This window comes from Balaenoptera physalus (assembly GCF_965194825.1).
Source record: "Balaenoptera physalus genome assembly, chromosome: 9".
NCBI lineage: Eukaryota > Metazoa > Chordata > Mammalia > Artiodactyla > Balaenopteridae > Balaenoptera > Balaenoptera physalus.
The window spans coordinates 28,294,468-28,319,601 of NC_138888.1; the positions used below are offsets into that span (position 1 = coordinate 28,294,468).

Consider the following 25,134-nt stretch of genomic DNA (forward strand, 5'->3'; position numbering starts at 1 on the left):
TATTATCCTTATTACCTGCAAATGTTAGAATCTTCATTTTAAAACTAGAAATGATGTTTGCATTATATATTGTTGAAGTTCAAATCACGAAGCACATATGAAAGCACTCTATAAGCATAAGATACTATATGAGTGTAACATATTGTAAACAGGGTGAGTGTGTACATTAGCTTTGAAAATACTTTGAGTTCTAATTTTAAATCACTATAATAATTAACAATTATCCCAAACCTTAGAAATTTTAAATTTCTAGTGTTTCAGATACCACTAGAAGTTAGAGCAATAGCTTTGTTTGTTCTTGTGTACAGTGGGGGGCACACCGTGGCTGCTCCTGTAGACACATTCTCTGCACCCTAACTCGATAACGTGGTTTGCCTTCAGACCACATCATTTTAATGACTAGGAGGGAGGGAACCTGTCTCCACCACTAGATCCCTATCTTTCTGCTGAGGTCTAAAATTCTTCCAGGAACAAATCTTTCCTTCCACGTTTCAGGATTAAGGGGATAGAACATAAATGTCTGATTGAGTTAGCAGATTGATTAAAGTTCATTCAAGTAGTGTCTTAAGTTTATCAAACAACAAGGTGTAGATAATAGATATAAAATTCTTTTTCTGTAAACGGAAAGAGCAGAGAGGATAGATAGGAAGGCCTTTGAAATGGAAGAGCGATTACCACTGTGACAGATAAAGACTAAAGATAAAGAATAAAAGGAAAGCCCAATATGATAAAGGCAAGCCTTGCAAACTTCACAATTATACGTAGGATTGGCTCCATTTACCTTCAGCTTTCCATGGCCATATAGGCCTTGAGTGGGCCTTTTAAATCATGCATGTATGTCCCTTGGTGTGTGCACTATCCCAGGAACATTACCATTAAGCCATGTAATACGTGGTAAGAATGCTTTGCTTGATTTTTAGTTATTAATATGCCTGACCTCATTTTAAGGCATAGCCTTCCTATAAAATTTATTGAGATATTGCTGTATAGAAAAGTTATAAAAGCAGACTATGTAGTCCTTTGCAAAATGGCCAAATCCATCTTATTCATTAAGAAGCCAATCTTTGTGGAAAAAAAATCCTGCACTAGGAAACAGGTGAACTAGTTTCTACACCTTACTTCACTTCTGAATGACTATAGAATCTTTAGTAATTTCTTCAGGCCTCAGTTTTCTCATCCCTGCAGGTAAATGAGGGCTCTGGATTTGGTGAGTTTCTGTCTTAAAAATTCTGTGAGTCTATTCAATATTCAAACCAGTTTTAAAAGGGGATAAATAGTTAAGTGTTCTTGACTGTACAAATAATCTATTAGAATCTGAAATGAAGGACTATGGAAACAATGTAGATAGGATGTTTAAAAATAAAAATCTTACTGAAAAGCTATCAGCTTTTGGCTTTGTACAGTATAATGAAAGACTATTTACACAGAACTAGTCAATATGGGCCCACTGGCTTTCATGCAAGAGGCTTAAGAGGAGGAGTTGATTTGATATATATTATACGTAAGTGAGTTTATACGCTGGAAGACAAGACCCAGAAGTGCGTTTACGGTCTGCTGTGACTTCTATTGACCTTATTCAAGGTGAGTTCTGGGTAATGGAGACTGCTAGAAAAGTAAGACTTTCTTTCTTCCTTGGTTTGTATTCTTCAGAGTTTCTAGAATATTATCTTCATTCATTCTAAAATCATTTTAAGTGGCTACTTTGTTTAAGTCCCTTTCTTAAGGATATGGACTAAATATGGCAGTCTCTGCTCTCAAGGAACTTAGTCTGGTTGGGAAGACAAATGAGCACGCAACAAATTTTGTCAGAGTGTGATAAATTCTAAAATCACAGCATAAACAAAGTGTCACTGAAATATAGAGGGATAAAGCAGCTGAGCGACTTCTCATACTTTACATGTCCACACAGAACTCTTGCCCCCAAACCGTTCCTCCACTTCCACTTCTGCCCCATACCAGGTCTTCCCACCCAGCGCTCCGGCATATGTACCCAGTCATTTAGGTTGAACCAGAAGCCATTCGGGATCCCTCTTCTCCCTCCACTTCTCTGCTTTTACTCCTGTCCCTTAGCTTATTCTCCCCACAGCAGACAACATGGTTCTCTGAAAAATAAATTAGATCCTGTTACTTCCCTGCTTAAAACTCTTAAATGGGTTTCTGTGGCGGTCAGAATGAGTTCCAGAGTCCTTATAATACCTTCCAAGGTCTCGCCTCTGTCTTTATCATCGGCCTCATCAGCAGATAGGGCTGGAGGAGGGCATGCTGAGCCGAGAGGCAGGCAACTAAACAAACAACTGGAAGCGAGCTTGACTTGGATAGGCAGTGGTTTGAATCTTAGGTTAGCTGGAGGAAATGGTGAGATGGATGTGTTTAGGAAGAACTGAGTTGCAAAGTAGATTGGGGTCAAACTGTGCCCTACTGTGGAATTCACATTTTATTCTCTAGATAAAATAGAGCTATCCAAAGGTATGAGGATGAAAGAGAAATGATAAAATATGTTTCTAAAAAATACAGCTTGTGTCTTAGTGAGGGATGGGTTAGAGAGGAAAAGAGCTGGATACAACTCTTATGAGATACTTATTTTAGGAACTGTTCATTAGGCTTTTGCTCTAGGTTCTTAATGAACAAAATAATAAATCAGCTAATTTTATTAAAATTAAAACCATAAACCTTTTCTGAGTAAGTTGTATAAGAAAGAAAGTTATAAAATTATATTTGTCAGTTATACCTTTATAAAGCTGGGAAAAAAGGACATTTTAATTTTAACATTTTAGGTTAAATTGTAGGTTACAGGTCATAAATGTCTCACCATATGGTGAACATGTTGTACTGCATCTCAAAACTGTTTCCAAACTTCCTTAGTATAATGAAGAAAATCTATAAAACAACAACAGTAACTTCTATTTGTATCAAAATTTATTTATATACATCTTCATTTGATCCTCAACAAAACCCTCTGAGAAGTAGGGTAAACATTAAAATCGTAGAGTGTAAACTCTTTTGAGAGCTGCTAGGACCTTATATCTTTGACTGTCAATCTCTTTACTGTGAAACTGAGAAGCAGAAGGGCTGACGTGTCAGAGTTCACATAGCTAGTGGCATTTGTATCTAGAGCAAGATCTCCTCGCTCCTAGCTCAGTACTTCTCACCCTCACCATCCCACGCTGCCTCTGCCTTTGGCTGGAGGGGGACACTAGTTCAGAAGTGAAGTGGACCCTCAGTGAGGCTATGCCTAGAGCCACTCCTTCATTCCTGGCCCGTTGTCCTCCCACTCTGCCCAGAGGTCCCTCTGGCCACGGGCATGTACTTTTCTTACTAGCATTGGAGGTGTGTGATATATTGCAAAGTAATAACTTGGACAGTACTATTTGGAATAGATGTAGTTGTTAAAACTGAGGTGTCACGAAGGTATTTTCTAAGAATTAATTAAGTTATCATTTTATCTGACCTTTAAATATAATTCTGTGTTCACCAGTTATTAGATTTCTTAAAGCCTAGTTCCAGTGAAATTGTGGTATTTAGTCGCCAGTCAAATCAAGAGATTCTCTGCAGAGAAATTTTGTTCTGAGATAGTTGGTCTGAATCCCAGATCCCATTCAACCATCTTGAGAGTCCTTATTAGATCAATAGTAGTAAATTTTAACATGTGGATTATTCAGTAATAAATAAAAACAATCACAGTTATGAGGGTGGAAGTTAGAGGAAGTGCTTATCATCTTTGCATGACTATATTTGAAGGACAGCATCGTTCATTTTTGTGTACTTAGTATATCTTTTCACAGCATTGCACTAAATTTAATTCATATTAATAGGTAAGTAGAGGCGTGCAAAATAAAATGATTCACTTTTATTAATATGACTATTAATGTAATCTTTATATCCTCTTTTTAAATTTTTTTATTTATTTATTTTTGGCTGCGTTGGGTCTTTGTTGCTGTGCACAGGCTTTCTCTAGTTACGGTGAGCAGGGGCTACTCTTCGTTGCGGTTCGCAGGCTTCTCTTTGAGGTGGCTTCTGTTGTGGCAGAGCTCGGGCTCTAGGCACGCGGGCTTCAGTAGTTGTGGCACGTGGGATCAGTAGTTGTGGCTCGCGGGCTCTAGAGTGCAGGCTCAGTAGTTGTGGCGCACAGACTTAGTTGCTCCGCGGCATGTGGGATCTTCCTGGACAAAACTGTGTCCCCTGCACTGGCAGGGGGATTCTTAACCACTGCGCCACCAGGGAAGTCCTATATCCTCTTTTTAAATTGTAGTCTTGGAGTTTGACGGGGTGGCAGAGTGTGACTTGGTTTTTAAAAGCGATCAATAGCTTCCGTCTTCTCCATATTTTGTTTGCACTCTCCATTAGATCATGTAAACATATATTAATGTTTTTACCATATCCTAAACTGTCAAGATATTTGACTTAAACAAAATCATAAAATAATTCAGATGACTTCAGTATTGGTTGAGAGGTCTGTCAAGTTAACTTTTGTGCTTCTACATGTTGGATATTTGAAAAACTGTATCTTTCCGTTTCTTTTGCATGTCTTTGCCAAGTATACACTTATTCCTTTGACCAGTTCTTAAAATTAGGAGCGATTTTTCCAGTCAAATTTTAGTTTTATTGTTTTCACAATGTCAGTATTTCTTAAGGTTTCAACTTTTTTGGAGAAGTGCAAAACTTTTTAAATAATGTAACTGAAATCTATTATTTATGTGTCAAAATTTCACCAGAGATTCTGTGATATCCTTATATAAACCCATTGTAGAAGGTAGATTACATGTAAGCTGGAAATATGATGGTTCTTATATTTCAAAGGGAGAAAAAGAAAACATTTAGGCAAAAATTAGGTTAGAATAACTCAAACACAGGTGATGGTAAAAGGGGGTTTCCGTTTTAAGGAAGGCAAAATGAGTTCAAAGACTTTCTCATACTATCAGAATTGGCAGAGTTTTCTGTTAGTATTACTTAATGAACTTTAAACTATTAATTGAAAAAGAATGTTTCATTGAATTCTGATTTCAAACCTCCAGAATTCCGAGACTTCAGTTCAGGTGTGGGATGAAAGGAATTAATTCACTACCAAAGATAATCTACAGAATTAACTGATTATCTGTAGACACGTGTCCTTAAATGTGCTTAATGATGCTAACCAACCACTCTTCTGAATTCAGCACTTGTGTGTTTTGGTGAAAAAAGCACTAAACCTGGGGTCAGAAGGCCAGAAGCGTTGGGGCTGAGCTCTAATTCTGCCACTTCCCAGCTGTTATCTTGGGTAGTTTCTCTCTGCCAGTACAGTGTCTCTACTTTCTACTTCAGATGAATTTTCTACTTCATAGAATTGTGAGGATGAGATACTTTGAAATCCATAAATACTGTGAGAATAAACAACATGAAATTTTATGGGAGATTCTTTTTATATTATTTTTTTTTAAGTTTGAAATCATGCAGTTTGCATTGTGGCCAAAGGAATGGAGGAAATCTTATTTTAAGACATGATTTAATAAATGTGTTAAGTGATGATGGCAGAAAAAAGAACATGTCAGAGAGGCAAACATAGATTCTCAAAAGAGAATTTTGAGAAGCATGCCAAAAAAGACATTAAGATGAAGTAATTAGAAGACAGGTTTTCAAACAAATATCTCAAATATAAATAATCCACCAGAAGCCACTTAACTTTTGAAACTTTGGCTTTCCACATAAGTACTAGACAACACAAAACCCCTGGAGGTGGGAATGTTTTAATATTTGGATTTTTCTGGACACTGAGAAAAAGACCTTGATCACATGGATTTTTTTCTTTAACACATCACTATTTTATATTCCCTTCCACAAAGAAGAGAGTTTGTTAGATATTTTTTGTTATCAATCTCTAAAATAGTTGTTTGATTGGTACATTAAAGATATAAGGTGCTATTTTAGTAACCAATATCAGGATTTTACTAAGTAATTCTCCAGTGATCTGAGTTAATCTACTTGTTGAAGGTTGAAACTTATCCTTACTTGTAATAAAAGTGCCTATATTTCCTGAATAATAAATGTCACTTGAATTAGTAAAGTGTTTCTAACCATGTTGATAACTTAAAGTATATTCTACATATTTATCGTTTCCTAATTTAAACATCATTTTTATGAACTCTAGTAAATGTTAATATACTTAATGAATGGTCTTCATGCACAAGGGTATGCACTTGGTCCCCACTGAGATAAGAAATTTCTTATCATGGTCCCCACTGAGATAGGAAATTTCTCCTAACACCCTCTGAGGGGAGAATATAAATGCAAGCATTTCTCCTCATATGAATCTGCTGATTTGAATGAATTTAAATTTGTGCACTATTTCCTAGCCATTTATTTTGTAAGAAGCTATTTTATAGAATATTTATATGGTGTATATGGTTCTAACCTTACAATTTTAAACCTTTTCCCTCTATCTGTTAACAGTAGAAAACTTACTTTAAGTTTTTCTTCTTTTTCAGTCACATTTCTGTGTGTGTGTGTGTGTTTTGTTTAAGAACCTACTAAATGTAGTTGTCAAATTATACTGTGACATTTGCCCAGTGTATTAATTTTTAAAGTAAGATAATTAACAGTGAAAAATAACAAGAAAGCAACTGAAAACCATAAACTATGAGAAATTAAAATGAGATCTTACTGATTTAATGAATATGAAAAGTACATAATTTCATTCTAACATAGCCAGAGTACATGCCAGATCATTGAATTTATATTTTACAGGTATTCTGATGTTTGCCTATTCCAAAGCTTTCCAATTGATGTAATAACAACTTCTTAATTTGTCTTTTTTATATTTTAAAGATTTATAGAAGTTATTTGCATATGGCATCTTTTTTAAAAGATCAAATATGAAATTTCTGAGAGTTTAGGCAAAGTTAAACAGAGCTATTGTAGTATATGTGGCTTTGAAATATGAAATCTAATCTCAGAAAAGATTTTCAGCCTCAAACTTGTGTAGCAAGGTATATAAGCTAACCACTTTTTGTCATGTATGTGACAGAAATGTAATCATTGCCATGAGTGAGGTTGAGTTTCCTGAAAGGAGTTTCTGTATTTTACTCTTGATGTTAGCATTACTGTTTTTCAGGTGGAAACTATGGACTCCTTCTCCTTTCCTTTTTCTAACTAGTCAGTCTCAGAGCCCTCTCATTCCTTTATTCTAAGTCTTTCTCAGTTCACCAATCATCCATTTGATCTTTATGGTTTCTTTCTTGTCCTGTTTGTTCCTTTTTCCTAGTATCAAAGTTCTGTGGATGTCATTATATCTTCCTAGATCTCTAAGTTCTCTTCTCTGAATTGATATTTCCTCTATGTTCAGTTTTTTCATCTGTTAATGTATCCTGTGTTTTTCTTTTATGCCAATGATTTTTCTTTTATATCTGATACCCTTTATATTTCCTTGGTATCTGGTTTTTTTTAAATGAATGACTGGATACAAATATGGTGTCCCTTCCTCTTCTGTTGTGTAAATAACTCTATAATCTAACTATTTTGTCACCTGAGCAGAAAGTCTATTGAGAACTTTGTATATATGGCTAAAACATATTAACTGGCAGGCTTATATTTAGGGTAGTAAACAGGTAAGATAAATGAGTCCACCTGTCAGGCTGTCAGACTAATTGCCAGAAAGAGAATAAGCAGGACAGCAGTATCCACTCTAGAAGTCTTCACTCTGTCCAGATGGTTTGTTCAATATTATTTTTAGAGACAATGCCACTGACTTTTTTGTTTTTTGTTTTTTTTGCTTGTGGTTAATGCTCAGCAGCATCCATTTTATTTGGGATCTGCAGCCTATTTGGCCCAAGTGTTTTACATATGAACCTTCAATGATTTCTCCTGGATTATGTTTTGTTTTGCTCCCCACCAAATATGCTGATCCTGTGTTCACAGCTCCTCTGAGTTTCATTGTCAGATTCTGTATCTACAGCAGCCCACCATAATGTTTTCAGACAGATGTTTCTAATCACTTTTCATCTTCTGTAAATTTGTTGAAATTTCTAATCTGTTCTTTCAGGCTCACCAGTGACCTGTACACATTGCTGATTCCAATGGTCAATTCTTTGTCCTTATCTTGCTTGATCTATCAGCAGCATTTGACACATTCGATGGCTTCTTAACACGTTGGTTTCTGGGCCACCACATTCTTGGTTTTTTCTCTTATCTCATTAGCTACTGCTCTTCATTCTCCTTTGCTGATTCTTCCTCTTTTCTTCCATGTCTTTTTAGACTGTTCCACTACAATCTGATCCTCTTTTATTCCCTATACTTCACTTCCTTGATGAACTCATGACTTTAAGTAAAGCCCACACACCAGTGATTCTCAAATGTCTATCTTCAGCCCAGACCTCTTTCCTGAATTCTAGACCAGCACAGTCCAGTATGGGAACCTTCAGCCTCATGTGGCAGTTGAATACTTGAAATGTGTCTTGTGTGACTGAGGAACTAAATTTTTAATTTTACTTCATTTTAATTTAAATTTAAATAGCCACATGTGGCCAGTAGCTATCATATTGGACAGTACAAATCTACAAAATCGACTTCGATGTAAATCTTCATTATCTGACACCAGACAAATCAGGTGTTACAATATAAAGAATGGATTACCCATTTTTTAAATTAAATACAAATAATGCTTTTAATATTGAAACATTCCTGAAAGTATTATCCTGAAGATTTCATGATATTTCATCATCACGATTGTGCATTGATTAACTTTAATAGAGACTCCAGAAGTTTCTTATTTTTCATATTTAAATTAGTACCACATATTCTGGTAGCACGCAGCCAAGAGGTCAGAGACACCTGAATTTAGATTCAGATTCTGTTTCTTATGCTGTGACCTGGAGCAAGTGATTTCATCTTAGTGACTTGTCATTTGAAAATAGAGGATAGAAAAGTGTTTACTGCAAGTGAAAGTTTTTAAATACCAACCTATGTTTGACTTACAATGCAGTAAGAGTTACAGATAGTATCTTTATGACTATATTCAGAACTATTTTAATCATTGAACCTTTTGATTTTAAATTTACTTAACTTCCCACTAAATTTTAGAAAGAGAAATCACTATGCTCTTAGAATTAAATTTAGTGTATGTCTTACGTTAAAATCCATATTCTTTTAGTACATATTTTTTCAAAATACAACTTCTAGGCATACTGATTAAAACACTTCCAAGACAAAAGTAGTTTTCATTATGTAATCCTGAAGTAGGAGACTTTGAAGGTTTCAGCCTCCTTATCAGAACATAATTTATATCATGGTGAAAATAGTGAATGTTTTATAATTTACTGCTGTGCCTCCAGGGAAAATTGGTAGTATCAGTAACCAATCCACTCAAAGTGAGGATTAGAGGAAGAATTACAACAACTTTATATTGACTGCAACAGGCAAGGTGAGAGGGCAGGTTATAAAATGGCAAAATTATTTTTGACCAGGCATAACTTTATTGTTTGTTTTTTATAGTTTGAGAAAGACTATGTTTAACATTGTTGAATATCAACCGTAAGACACATTTTACTGTTTTATAATTTCAAACTGAAATGACAGTTTTTCCATTTTTAAGGCAGTTAGGCATACAAAAAGATGTTGTGGAATGTATTCCCAAATATGTACTTCTGCAGTTTTCTGTAACTTTTTGTGATAATAAGCTTAATGCCTGGTCTTAAAGAAAATGAGTATTCCATAATTTTGAAGCCTTTCTTCAAGTGCTAGAGCTTATGAATATTTTTAGTTTTTCAGTATTATAGTGAATACGTTGTATATCAAAATGTTGACCACATCTATGATAATGAAAAATATTTTAATTCATGTTTATAGTAGAATAAATTTTATTCCATATTAATCACGTATACTCATTCCTTCCCTTTGTATATCTACACATTAGCATTTTCACAGATTTCACATCACAATCCATTTCAGTCTTTATGTTCTATTATTCTTTGAAAAGTTATGAGTTTAAAAAAATCAGTAATTATTTTTTATTTGCTAATCTTGCTTAGGGTAGGCACTGCTTAGAACCAAGGAAGCAGCCCCTTATGTTTCCCCTCCCCTGGTCATGGGGAAAAAAATGAAATACTATTTATATCATAAAAATAATTTTTATTTCTATGTCCCAAAGTAACTTTTTTGTGAATTAAGTCTATGATAAGAAATACTTTAGTTTTTAGACATTTTGGTTTGTGTCTACTGAAGGCCCTGGAAATTCAGAGTAGGAGGGCTATCTAAATTAAGTTTTCATTTACTCTTACTCAGTTAGATTATACTTTTCTAAGACTGTACTCAGAATAGCCCTAAGGTTTCTTGTAGAGTAGCTAACTGCGTACTTTTTGCATTTTGTGGTTTAGTCAGTTTGGTCTAGATAGTGAAGAGACTATGATATCATAGAATTTACTGGTAATGTTTTCTGGAAATGAATATCCATCACTTATTGAAATGCCAGCTAACAGTGGAAATTAGGTTGAGGAACCAGACCTTCTGGTAATGATAGAGATGTCTAGATAATGCTGATTTGTATTTTCCAGAATTTTAAACATGTATTTTCAGGAAACTTTTTCCTTAGTGAAAAGTGAATGAAAATGTAAAGAATAACTCCGTGTTTTTCTGCAAGTCTTGAGAGCAAAGTTGATGACAAATATGGAAACTAAGAAATGACTAAGTGGAATGACTGGTCATTTTTTTTTAAAATAATTTAAGTGGTCTTTGCAGTGTAAATGTTTGATAAGTAAAAAGTAGAACATTATTTTAATGTTCTAATTTCAGTCAGTTTACTTTTTTTTCTCAACTTTCTCCTCTGAAAAAACATTCAACTATAATTTCATAAGGAGTAAAATTGAGAATGATTTTTGACTAGTGTCCATCTTTTTCTTTTTTATCAAGCCAGAAATACTGTATTTTAGTAGAAGCACCCTACAAAAAAGCTGTTAGTTTAAAAAATAAAAACCTTTTTTACTTGATCAAAAATAATTCATACAGGTTATAAACCAATGTTTATGGCGAGCTTACTATGCACTAGGGACTGTCCTAAGTCCTGGGGAAATGGAAGCTGAAAGACTGCCCTCAAGGTCCTCCCAGTCCAGTTGGGGAATCCAGCAGGCAAAGAAATAGGTATAATATGTTGAGGATGAGTTCAACAGGAGATAAGCATAAAACACTAAGCGCAGGGCTTCCCTGGTGGCGCAGTGGTTAAGAATCTGCCTGCCAATGCAGGGGACACGGGTTTGAGCCCTGGTCTGGGAAGATCCCACATGCCGCGGAGCAACTGGGCCCGTGAGCCACAACTACTGAGCCTGCGCGTCTGGAGCCTGTGCTCCGGAACAAGAGAGGCCGCGATAGTGAGAGGCCCGCGCACCGTGATGAAGAGTGGCCCCTGCTTGCCGCAACTAGAGAAAGCCCTAGCACAGAAATGAAGACCCAACATAGCAATCAATCAATCAATCAATAAAATAAATAAATCTTTAAAAAAAACAAACAAAAAAAAAACACTAAGCACAGAGAAAGGAATCAGTTCGATTAAATGTATTAATTCTGTGTTGTCTTTACAATATAGAACAATATTGTCCATTTAAGACTCCTCTAAATGGCAGTTTAGAACTAGGAATCTGGATTTTGTTGCTGGCCTTTTAGGAGACTAATATGTCTCAAGTCATGTGATAGCCTTAATTACTATGTTACATCTTTCAGATGTGCCTCCCAGTGGTATTCTGGGAATAAGTGAGTTAATACATAAGAAGCACTCCAGTTTCTTTTATATTAATGTGTGTGAGTGACACTGTGTGTGTGTGTGTGTGTGTGTTGTGTGTTGTGTGTTGTGTGTTGTGTATACCTTCCCTTCTTTTGAAAGGAATCCAGTCTTTCACATCTCACAGCTATTAAATTTGTCTGAGCAAAGTAGGCAGTGAGCAGGTTTTTTATTTTGGCCAATTCAGAATCAACAAAGTTTGAGGTTTTTGGGGGAGAGGGTGGTCTCATTTTCCTCTCTTTCTTCTTTTTTCTTTTATTTTTGTAGTAATATTATGAGGCTTGATACTTAATGTCTCCTCAGTCTTTTCAATCTGTATATTTTCAAGCAAAGATTTAATAAACAGTTGAAAGCAAAACACTTTAAAAACTAATGTTAAAGGCAGTGTAAATGCACAGTATAGCAGTTAGGCAAATTAATGTACTTAATATTCAGTGAACTTTAACAGGGAAAAAGTTGATATAGCATAATCATATTTTTAAAATGACTTCTCATTGCTTTGAGTTGTGGAAAACGTCTTCTAAATGATCATGCTTATGTTCAGCATTTAAATTTATTGTCTCTCTCTAGAATTTAAATTGTATCTTTTATGGATGGACCCGGGAAAGTGAATTCTCACTTTCTTATATTCTTGATACTGTACCACTGTAGTAGATGAAAATAGTTTTCCCTTATTCAATCCTTTCTCATGTTAACTTTCTTCTTTTTTTGTTTTTAATTCTAAAGGATGTTTAATTCCTGCATATACAGATTCTGGGAATGCAAGATTCATTCATACATTCAGTAAGTACCCAGTGAGTACTTACTTTGTCCCAGGCACTGTTATAAGTGTTATGTGAATGTATCAGTGAACAGAACAGATAATAATCCATGTCCTTGTTTAAGCTTACTTCCAGTGGAGAGAGACAGGCAATAAGCAAATAAATACAGAATAAATAACAAAACAAGGAAAGGGGATAGGGTAAACTGGGGAATGGGGTTAGGTTGCTGTTTTTAATGGGTGGTAAAGGAAAGCTTCACAAAAAAGGTGACACTTGAGCAAAATTTTGAAGAAGAAAGAAAGCCATGTTGTCAGGAAGAATAGCATACCCAACCAAGATCCCAAGTCAGAAATTTGCTTAGTGTGCATTTTGCACAGCAAAAAGGCTAATATGTCTGGTGTGGAGGAATGAGGGGGAGAGTAGAAGTCAGAGGGGTAGCAAGAGGCCAGATCATACAGAACCTTATATAAATGAGTGCAGAGCACCGCCCTATCCCCAACACTGGCATTATTCACTAGAGATGTATTTTTAAAAGGGGGAGGTGGATGGGATTGTACAGTTTAATACTTGCTATAAATAAAAATATGAACAAAGTGTACAAGAGAGCAGATATGACGTAATGACGAATAATTCCTTATAGAGAAAGCAATATTTAAAGTAATTGTTGCAAGATGAGAAGACTGTCAATTATAAAACGTATTAAGGCATCCCAGCTAGGAAGGCCAGTTAAAATATTATTTTAATAATTGAGGTGGGAGAACAGGACCGAAGTAAGAAACTAGAGATGTTAAGTTATTAAGGTATTAGAAATTTGGAGTGTGAACGTTAAGAGATAGACAAGTAGAATTTGAGGATAACCAAGGATTCTAATTTCGGTGAAGGAGTGGATGGCAATCCATTAACAAAAATAGGGGAATATAGGAATATTGGGAAAATCATAATGAATTGTATACAGTGTTTTGGATATATTGAGTTTGAGATGGCTGGCAGACATCTAGAGCAAGACATCAAATAACTTGCACATCTATTTGAGCCTTATTTATTAAATGTCCTACTATGAGTCAAGCCCTGTGCTAGGAACTAGACGACATACTTTGAAATACAGGCTTGGAGCATAAGTATAGATTAAGGAGTCAGTGGCATATGTGTAGTCTTTGAATCCACAGGAGTAAGGGAGATAAGCTGGAAGAGGCTACTGAAGAGACTGAGAGCCATTAGGATGACTATGAGGTTGATATCTTGGATATTTGCTACCTAAAAAAGACAGTAAAAGAAACAATTGAAAATACAGGCAAATACAGAAAGCTTCTGTTGGTGCTAAATGTCTTTTTTTTTTGTTAATTCGTCACTACAGTAACAAATCTGAATAAAAAAGAAAAACCTGAATTATATGAGTATACCCTTCATCTTTTTTGTAGCTGTACTTGTGATTTGCAAAGTACTATGACATTGTTCAAATAATTAATATCAGTGTTAAAGACTTAGGCTAAATTATATTTTAAGGATTGAACACACAGAATTGAAGTAATTTTGTCCTTGTCTATATAATAAATATGTGTCACAATTTTGTTAGAAACATACCTGTCTTCAGATTGAATATCTAGAACATGTCACAAAAGATGTGATTTGAACAGGCTTCAGTCTCTTGTTAGAGTGAGAGGAAATTGATCAAACACTAAAAATTGTATGCAGTTCTTGGTAGTTTTTAAATAGAAATAAGTACTGTAAGATTTTGACCAGTTATTGGTTAGCACCAATTTAATTATTAGCACCAATTAAGTTATTTGGATATCAGTTTATGAGTCAGTTAAAGAAATGCTAACTTTATATATTCATTGGATCAGTGAATTTAATTTTTTGACTAATATTTGGAAATAAATAGCACAGATCATTAGAGAGTAGCATAGCCAGGAAATCTTCCCAGAAGGTATGAGATGTAACTGAAGCATAGCAAGACTGAATTGTATTCACTGTTGGTGGTGGGGCTGAAATCAGGAGTCACATTGTCTCAGTGATGTATTGTCCACCATGTAGCTACTCACTTCTCCCTGCTTGCTTTATACTTTTTCATAAGCATTAATTTACTAGTCTCAAAATTTAGGGACCCCTTACCCCACTTCCTAGTGTCTTACATACTCATTCATGTTTACATACTCCCGGTCACTACCTGATTCCATGACTAACACAGGAAAGCCTACTAATTTGTGGTTTGAATATTCACTGCTATACCTCTGTGGTCTGTATAGACACCCAGACATTGTAGACTCAAGGCCCTCAGCCATTGATGTTTCTGAGTTTGGAGAAGTTTTTTCATATAATATATGAAAAGTACAGTTTTCAGAGAATATTCTCTTTCTGAAATCTTTGAAATATGTAGAGGACTTTCCATAGCATCCAGAAAAATCCAATATGAAATAAATATTAACATTTTACCAGGTTAAATAAGGATAAACCACTTTAAGATTCACATTTATTAAAAATTCACTTTTAGATGAATATTTAGAAAAATATGTAGAATATGGGATGACTATACCTGTGGAGAATCTGTAGCCTGTTCTGCTGCAAGATGTTTTTATAATTCTCATTTTCTCTACTCATGTATTCAGTCATTCAACAAGCATTTATTGAAGATGAACTATTTGACACAAGAAACTAAAGTTTTAAATAGTGAGGAAAATGCTGTGATAGAGGATTGCACAGGAATACTAAGGGGAGGAGAGATGGGGAAGGGTATCTAAATCAGAAGTGGGATGAGGAGAAGAAAATCACATAGTGTTTCCTAAAGAACAGAATGTTTGACTTGAACTTTAAGTGATGTCCAAATGGCTTTGCGTGCCATTTTGAGTTAAGCAGTTTGAGTTAAATACTTGACGAGGGTGATGTGTATCCTGAAGATTAAGCTGTAGAAGGACAAGATAACAATTTTCCCTTTGGAAGAGTCTCTCTGGCAGTGGGGATGTCATTGGAAGATTCATGGAGCAAATCAGAGACCTGGATTAGGAAGCTATTTCAATAGTCCAAATGATGAGAGAGCATCCAAACTAAGTAGTGAGACAGAGAGGAGGGGGCAGGTTTTATATAAATATGTATATATGTATGTGTGTGTACGTATATCTATACACACATATATATGTATGTGTGTGCATATTTTACAATAAAATTTTTTTTAATTAAACATATGATAAAGTCATTTTTTTCACCTCAGGTTGTATGAGGCAAGCCCTTAAGTTCTAACAAGAACTCATTGTTAGAATAGCTAACCTTTGTCATATAAATATTTAATTATAATGCTTCCTATCTCTTTTTTCCTTTAAACTTCAGTTCTACATGTATTTAAAGGCTGTTGAAAGCATATGACAAATATAGAATTTTTTAAAATTGAAGTATAGTTGATTTACAGTATTGTGTTTCAGGTGTACAACATAGTCATTCAATATTTTTATAGATTATACTCCTTTTAAAGTTATTATAAAATATTGGCTGTATTACCTGTGCTGTACAATATATGTTTGTAGTTTATTTATTTTACACATAGTTTGTACCTCTTAATCCTCTACCTGTATCTTGCCCCTACCCTCTTCCCTCTCTCCACTGGTAGCCACTCGTTTGTTCTCTATATCTGTGAGTCTGTTTCTTTTTTGTTATATTCACTAGTTTGTTTTACTTTTTAGATTCCACATATAAGTGATATCATACAGTATTTGACTTTCTCTGTCTGACTTATTTACTAAGCATAATATCCTCCAGGTCCATCCATGTTATTGCAAATGGCAAAATTTGATTCTTTTTTATGGCTAAGTAATATTCCATTACACACACACACACACACACACACACACACACACACACACACACACACTACACCTTCTTTATCCATTCATCTGTTGATGGACATTTGGGTTGCTCCCATACCTTAGCTATTGTAAATAATATTGCAGTGAACACGGGGGTGCATGTATCTTTTTGAATTATTGTTTTTGTTACTTCAGATATATACCCAGGAGTGGACTTGCTGGATCATATGGTAGTTCTAATTTTAGTTTTCTGAGAAACCTCCAAACTGTTTTCCATAGTGGCTGCACCAATTTACATTCCTACCAACTATGTCTTAGATTTCCCTTTTTTCCACATCCTTGCCAACATTTGTTGTTTGTGGTCTTTTTGGTGATAGCCATTCTGACTGGTGTGAGGTGATATCTCATTGCAGTTTTGATTTGCATTTCTCTGATGATTAACAAGGTTGAGCATCTTTTCATGTGCCTGTTGGCCATCTGTATGTCTCCTTTAGAAAAAATGTGTATTCAGGTTTCCTGCTCACTTTTTTAATCGGGTTATTTGTTTTTTTGATATTGAGTTATATAAGCTGTTAATGTATTTGATATATTAACTTTTTATTGGTCATATCATTTGCAAATATTTTCTCCCATTCAGTAGGTAATCTTCTCATTTTGTCAGTGGTTTCCTTGGCTGTGCAAAACCTTTAAGTTTAGGTTCCATTTGTTTATTTTTGCTTTTGCTTCATTTGCCTTAGGAGACAGATCCAAAAAACAATTTGCTCAATTGATGTCAAAGAGTGTTCTACCTATGTTTTCTTCTAGGAGTTTTATGGCTTCCCTTCTTTAATTTAGGTTTTTAATCCATTTTGAGCTTTTTTTCCTATATGGTGTGAAGAATTGTTCTAATTTCATTTTTTTACATGTAGCTATCCAGTTACTCCAGTACCACTTATTGAAGAGTCTTTCTTTTCTCCATTGTTTATTCTTGCCTCCTTTGTTGTAGATTAATTGATCATAAGTGTGGGTTTTTTTCTGGGCTCTCTATTCTATTCCATTGATCTATGTGTCTGTTTTTGTGCCAGTACCATACTGTTTTGATTATTGTAGCTTTGTAGTATAATCTGAAGTCAGGGAGTACAATACCTCTAGCTTTGTAAAGCTTGCTTTGACTGTTCAGGGTCTTTTGTGGTTCCATATAAATTTTAGGATTATCTGTTTTAATTCTGTGAAAAATGTCATGGCTATTTTGATAGGGATTGCTTTAAATCTGTAGATTGCTTTGGGTAGTATAGACATTTTAGCAATATTAGTTCTTCCAATCCATCCATAGTATCTTTCCATTTCTTTGTATCATCTTCAGTTTCCTTCATCGGTGTTTTATAGTTTTTAGAGTCTTTTACTTCCTTGGTTAAGTTTATTCCTAGGTATTTTATTCTATATGAGGCAATTTTAAATGAGATTATTTTCTTGCTTTCTCTTCCCAATAGTTCATTATTAGTGTATAGAAAATCAACAGATTTCTGTATGTTAATCTTGTATCCTGTAACTTTGCTGAATTCATTTATTAGTTCTAATAGTTTTTGTTTTTGGTGGAGACTTTAGGGTTTTCTGTATGTAGTATCATGTCATCTGCAAATAGTGACAGTTTTACTTCTTCCCTTCCAATTTGGATGCCTTTTATTTCTTTTCTTTTCTTTCTTTCTTTTTCTTTTTTTCTTTTGTCTGATTGCTGTGGGTAAGATTTCCAATACAATGATAAGTAGAAGTAGTGAGAGTGGGCATCCTTGTCTTGTTTCTGATTTTAGAGGGAAAGCTTTTAGCTATTCACCATTGAGTATGATATTAGCTGTAGGTTTGTCATAAATGGCCTTTATTATGTTGCAATATGTTCCCTCTATACGACTTTTGATGAGAGTTTTTATCATGAATGGTTGTTGAATTTTGTCAAATGCTTTTTCTGTATCTATTGAGGTGATCATGTGATTTTTACCTTTGTTAATGTGGTATATCACATTGATTGATTTGTGGATATTGAACCATCCTTGCATGCCTGAAATAAATCCCATTTGATCATGGTGTATGATCTTTTTTATTTATTGTTGAATTTGGTTTGATAATATGTTGTTGAGGATTTTTGCATCTATATTCATCAGAGATATTGCCCTCTATTTTCTTTTTTAGTATCTTTGTCTTATTTTGGTATCAGAGTAATGATGGCCTTATAGAATTAATTTGAGAGTGTTCCTCTCTCTTCAGTTTTTTGGAATAGTTTGAGAAGGATAATACATATATTCTTTGTATGTGTGGTAGAATTCCCCTGTGAAGTCATCTGGTCCTGGACTTGTTTGCTGATTCAATTCACTACTGATTTAATTTCACTACTAGTTTGTTTAGATTATCTCTTTCTCCCTGATTGAGTTTTGGAAGATTGTATGTTTCTAGGAATTTATCCATTTCTTCTAGGTTGTCCAATTTATTGGCATATAACTGTCTGTAGTATTCGCTTATGATTTTTTTGTGTCTCCATGATATTGGTTGTAATTTCTCCTCTTTCATTTCTTATTTTGTTTATTTAGGTCCTCTCTTTTTATTCTTGATGGGCCTGGCTAAAGGCTTACCAATTTTATCTTTTCAAAAAGGCAGCTCTTGTTTTCACTGATCTTTTCCATTATTTTTTGGTCTCTATTTCATTTATTTGCTCTCTGATCTTTATTATTTCCTTCCTTCTGCTGAATTTGGACTTTGCTTTTGTTCTTTTCCTAATTCCTTTAGATAGTAGGTTTTGTTGTTTATTTGAAATTTTTCTTGGTTCTTGAGGTAGGCCAGTATTATGGTAAACTTCTCTCTCAGAACTGCTTTTGCTGCATCCCATGGATTTTGGAAAGTTGTGTTTTTATTTTCATTTATATCAAAATATTTTCTGATTTCCTCTTTGATTGCTTTGTTAACCCATTGGTTTTTTAGTAATAAGTTGTTTAGTCTCCATGTTTTTATGTTTTTTCCGTTTTTCTTTCTAATTTCTAGTTCCATACTGTTGTGGTCAGAAAAAAATACTTGATATAATTTCTATCCTCTTAAATTTATTGAGACTTGTTTTATGGTCTAGCATGTGATCTGTTCTGGAGAATGTTCCATGTGCACATGAAAAGAATGTGTATTCATCTTTTTTGGTGGAACACCATGCAGGTATCTACTAAGTCCAACTGGTCTAAATGTAGTTTAAGACCACTGTTCCCTTATTGATTTTCTGTGTGCATGACCTGTCCATTGATGTCATTAGGGTGTTGAAGCCCCTACTATTATTGTATTATTGTCAGTTTCTCCCTTTAAGTCTGTTAGTATTTGCTTTATATATTTAGATACTCCTATATTAGGTGCATATATATTAACGAATGTTATATTCTCTTCTTGTATTGATCCCTTTATCATTATATAATGCCCTTCTTTGTCTTTGTTTTAGACACTGTTTTAATGTCTATTTTGCCTGATATGAGTATTGCCACCCCAGCTTTCTTTTTGTTTCATTTGCGTGATATATATTTTTTCCATCCTCTCACTTTCAGTCTGTGTGTGTCTTTAGCTGTGAAGTGGGTCTCTTATAAGCAACATATAGATGCACCTTTTTATATCCAGTCAGCCACCCTATGTCTTTTGATTGGAGCGTTTAGTCCACTGATATTTAAAGTGATTATTGGTAAGTATGTACTTATTGCATTTTTGTTGTTTCCTGCTTGTTTTTGTAGTTCTCTCTTCTTTTCTTCCTTTAGTTTCTTCTCTTGTGGTTTGATGATTTTCTTTAGTGTTATTCTTGTGTTCCTTTCTCTCTGATTTTTGTGTATGTGTTGTAGGTTTTTGATTTGTGGTTACCACGGGGTTCATATATGTTGACCTATAACTATATCTACTTGTTTTAAAGTTCTAACACATTCTACAAGATCTTCCTTTTTCACTCCCCTCCCCCACATTCTGTGGTTTTGGTATCATATTTTACATTTTCATGTCTATCTCTTAACTGTTTAATGTAGTTATAGTTGATTTTACAATTTTTGTCTTTTAATCTTCATACTAGCTTAAGTGGTTGATCCATAGCATTTCCTATATATTTGCCTTTACTAGTGGGATTTTTCCTTTCCTATAAATTCTTACTTCTTTTCTTGTTGTAGCCTTTTCTTTTCCACTTAGAGAAGACCTTTTAACATTTCTTGTAGGGTCAGTTTAGTATTGATGAACTCTTTTAGTTTTTGCTTGTCTGAGAAGTTATTTCTCTCTCCTTCAATTCTGAGTGATAACCTTACTGGGTAGAGTATCCTAGGCTGTAGGTCTTTCCCTTTCAGCACTTTAAGTATACCATACCACTCCCTTCCAGCCTGCAAAGTTTCTGCAGAAAAGTCAGCTGAAAGCCTGATACCTTGTATATGACTGTTTTTCTCTTGCTGCCTTTAAAATTCTCTCTTTATCTTTAACTCTTGCCATTTTAATTATGATATGTCTTGGTGTTGGCCTCTTTGGGTTCATCTTGTTTGGGACTCTCTTTGATTCCTGTACCTGGAAATCTGTTTCTTCAGCTTTGGGAAGTTTTCAGCCATAATTTCATCTGATATATTGTTAACCCCTTTCTCTTTTCTCCTTCTGGGACCCCTACCATGTGCATGTTAATATGCTTGATATTGTCCTGGAGGTCCCTTAACTGTCCTCATTTTTTAAAATTTGTTTTTCTTTTTGCTGTTCTGATTGGATGATTTCCACTGTTCTATCTTTTGGATCATTTATGCATTCTTCTGTATTACATAGTCTGCTGTTAATTCTTTCTAGTATGTTTTTCATTTCAATTATTGTAGTCTTTAGCTCTGACTGGTTCTTTTTTATGATTTCTAGTTCTTTGCTAAAATTCTCACCTGTTCATCTATTCTTTTCCCAAGTTCAGTTAGTATTCTTATTGCTAATACCTTGAACTCTTTATCTGGTAAATTATGTTTCATTGGTTGTTCTTTCAGGTTTTTTTTTCTTGTTCTTTCATTTGAAACAAAAACTTCTGTCTTCTTATTTTGTTTAACTTTCTATGTCTCTATGAAATTAGGTGAAACACTTAACTATTGCCCAAGTCACATATCTAATAATTGCCAGAGCCAGTCTTTGAATACATTACAGAGTGGCTCCAGAGTCAGGATATATTATACAAATAAATTGTTCTTTGGAATGTATTTTTTCCCTGATTATAAAGGAACAAAGTCTAATAGTAGAGATTATAAACAACTCATATCTCTGAACAGGGTGGTAATTTTATTATTATATATAATAATATAAATATTATATAAAATATAATAATATAATATAATTATTATTATAATTAAAACTTATTATTTTTAATAAACATAGTAGATTTATTGAGTGGTGCTATCAACATGTCAAATATAAATACATTCATGCATTAATTGTGGCGTTTTCTCTCATTTTTAGGAAGGTGTTCTAATCAATCCAGAGTGAGTGTTTTGATTTTCTGTTGGCTCTTTGTTTTAAATAATGCTGAGAAGTTTTTTCAGTGAGAATTTTAAACCCATTTACTCTGCTTATATGGAAGATTTTTCAATTTTCAAAACCATTGAAAATTTGTTTGCCTACTATATGGTCACTAAAAGTCTATTAAGGGCCTACACTCCTTTCCCAAACTTTATTTTGAAATATTTTAAAACCACAAAAAAGTTGAAAAAAGTAGGTAAAATGAAACTTCTAAATTCACAACATTTGCTTCTTCGCTTTTAAAATTTCACTCATATATCTGCCAGCAAGAAGGGTATTGTCTTAAATAACCATAGTTCCATTATCACATCTAGGAAAATTAATGATACTATAATACCATTTAATAAACAGTTCATATTCAGGTTTTCCTAATTGTGCCTAAGATGTCTTAAGTAATTTTTTATTTGCTTACCTATTTTGTACAGCATCCAGTCCAGATTAGCACTTATATTGGTCATTATGTCATTTTAATTTCATTTAATCTCAGTTAATCTAGAATCTTTTTTGTTTGTTTTTCATGACATTAACTTTTTTAAAGAGTCTGCCTGAGCCAGTTGTCCTGTAGAATATCCACTGTTTTTATTTTGTCTATTTTATCATGATTAGATCCAAGCCAGACTTTTTTGGCAAGAATACAGTAAGTGATGTGTGCTTTTTTGCATCACATCAGGTGGTATATAATGTCAGGTTGCCCCACTATTGGTGTTGCTATATTTAGTCCTGGATCTTTTTCTGAGCATTTTAATACATTCTGTTGATCTACATGTCTACTCATGTGTCATCCCCACATTGTTTTAATTAGAGACTTTTTACAATATATATTGATACTTAGTATTTATTTTCAGTCATCACTCTTTTTTTCCCCAGGATTTTTCTAGTTATTCTTGCGTAGTCTTCTATATGAATTTTAGAAGCAACTTGTCTAGTGCTGGGACAAAAACTATTTTATTGAAATCACATTAAATTCATATATTATCTCAGAGAAAATTGGCCTTTATGTGATGTTACATTGTCTTAGAACAAGGGATGTCTTTTCATTTGTTCAAGACTACTTTTATGTCTTTCAGAAGTATTTTTACATTTTCTTCGTACTGTTTTATATATTTTTGTATTTATTCAAGTATTTTCTCTTTTATGATAATCTTATAAATGAGGTATGCTTTTTCATTATATCTTCTAACTGGTTGTTTGCGTATGTAAAGGGTATTGATTTTTATATATTAAATTTTATATTATGCTGACTTTCTGATTTATTAGTTCTCTTATTGGTTGTGTTAGTTTTAGCATTGATTCTTTTGGACTTTCTGGGTATAAATTATATTATCTGAGTAACAGTTTTACTTCTTTTCCAGTTCTTGAGAAGGGCTTGCAGTTTTCGTACAGACATCTTTATATTGAATTTGGCAGGAAAGATCTTTGCCTTCTAAAATTCTGTATTTTACTTGAATATAATAAAATTGTATTTCATTTCTCCTAGCCGTAGATAATCAAAGCATAATTCTCCCTGTGCCCCATATAGAGATTAATGGCAACTTCCAAAACTCAATTAGGATACATAGTTATAGTGTTGCCTAAAACAAATAACACTTTAGAAAATTTCATAGAAGGGAGGAGGGAGGCTCTCCTGTCCTTAGCACAGTGCGTTGTGCTTGGTGGGCTGCCCATAATCATTTGGTGATGATACATAAGATTGCTGGATATATGTTCTGGCTTCAGAATTTGGCACTTTGTTTGGCCTGCTTTGTTTTTGCAATAAATTTGATCATCTTTTTTCTTTCTTTCCTTTGATCATGGTCCTGACTTGAAGATTGGTAGAGTTTAAGGAAACTAAAAAATATATAATTCTGCTGTTCCAATCAGTCAGGTACAAGTGGGGTATAATGTCGTGTTCTGATTTTCCACAAAGTAAAATACCCAAAGCACCTCCCAAGAAGCATAAAATTTCTTCATTATCTTCTCCAGAGTGTATTAATGTCTGGAAAATAAGGAAAACTTTAAAATAATACATTTCAGTTTTATAGTAGGTTTAGAAACATTACCAAAGGAAGTAGTTAATTAATGTTTCGAAAAAGAGTCCTAGAACGTTAATTCAAACATTCTGATGACTAATACACACAGTTAACACTGCATTGTAGAATATGAACCCGGTGGATATGGCATAGATTAATTCATTCAGTTAATATTTGAGTTAACTCTTGAGGACCTTCCGTGTTTCGAGCATTTGGACTAGGCACTATGGATACAAAAGTGAATTAAATCAGATCCTGGCCACAGGGGCTAGACAAACACACAAATGGGTCTGGAGGTTTGTGACTTAGATACATGGGTTTCAGTAATGGTACTGCTGCTCCTTGGTTGTGTGACCCATCTTCTGACTTACTTTCTGAAAGCTGCTATTTCCTCCCTTTAAAATGGTGTTATCTTTGTTGTTTATTAATTAGCTATCTTAAAATTCTTAATAGTTGTCAAGTTTTGTTTCTTTTGTTTTATTTTAATTTAAGAGATTCTCTAATTTTTCCATTGTTATCAGTGGCACTACCAGTCGTACAAGGTTATTTGCTGATCTTCAAGTTACTGAAACTCCTTACCAGAGTTTATTTTCTTTGCATGCTCATGGTTGTGGTCCCAACTATTCTGCTGGAGGTCTGAACCATAGCAAAAAAATGAAAGCAAACCTGTGCAACTGTTACCCCTGTGCTGAGGCACAGGATTAAGCTTCTCCTCTCAAGTCTCATCAGTTGCAGGTTACAGCCATCTCCCAGTAACTGGTCCTGGAAGCAAACTCCTCCAGGTGGATGGGCGTATAGGCCTCTGTTTAAGGACCATTGTGGTCCATAGGATCTGCCAGGCCCTTGATGTACTACAAACATTAAACTGACAGATAATAGCCAGTTACCCAGAGGATTTATAGCTTCTGCTGGCTGAGAGCCCTCAGTGAACTCTGGAAAACCCATTATCTGCCCACACCTTGAGAAGAGGCCTGTTTTCCATGCAGAGGTCCTTGCTCAGCACCAAGGAAGACACAGCCCTCCCATTCCCACACTTTGCCTGACACACTGGCTCTGAGATCCCAGGAAAAAAACCCTTCATCTTCTGAGATACTGTCCAGCGTTTGCCATCCCTCTTGCCTTAGTCTTCGTAGGCCTCTGGAAAGGAACTAAACATGATTTCAGATTTTAAAATCATTAGACAAAGTGAAAAAGAAGATGCTCACCTAGAAGATTAAGTGGCACAATTATCAAAAGATAAAAATTATGAAGGTAAAAATAAAATGGGCTGCAGAATTAAACAAATAACAGAATAAAACTTCCCTGAGCAGAAGAATGATAAGATTCTGCAGATTAAA

At 34.3% G+C, this 25,134-nt stretch overlaps 1 protein-coding gene and 1 long non-coding RNA gene across 26 annotated transcripts in view; one reads left to right on the forward strand and one right to left on the reverse strand.

The window, feature by feature from the left end:
• The window catches only part of AHI1 (Abelson helper integration site 1), a 224,297-nt gene that overhangs the window by 95,070 nt on the left and 104,093 nt on the right, over nt 1-25,134 (forward strand). For 16 of the 25 annotated variants that reach the window (XR_014267260.1, XR_014267261.1, XR_014267262.1 and 13 more), the window contains one exon: nt 12,461-12,517. The exons of 7 other annotated variants lie outside the window; for them this stretch is intronic. Coding sequence is in view for 9 of the 18 variants with exons in the window: in XM_082474460.1 (XP_082330586.1) it covers nt 12,461-12,517 (57 nt within the window). In the remaining 9 variants the exon portion in view is untranslated. Of the gene's footprint in view, nt 1-12,460; nt 12,518-19,834; nt 19,966-25,134 lie in introns of all 25 variants that reach the window. 2 more of the 25 variants (XR_014267267.1, XR_014267268.1) reach the window with 2 other exon arrangements.
• Nucleotides 172-12,453, reverse strand: LOC309667008. Its single transcript, XR_014267471.1, has 2 exons — nt 11,486-12,453; nt 172-11,158 (listed from the first exon to the last, which is right to left on the reverse strand). It is a non-coding gene; the product is annotated as an uncharacterized lncRNA (long non-coding RNA).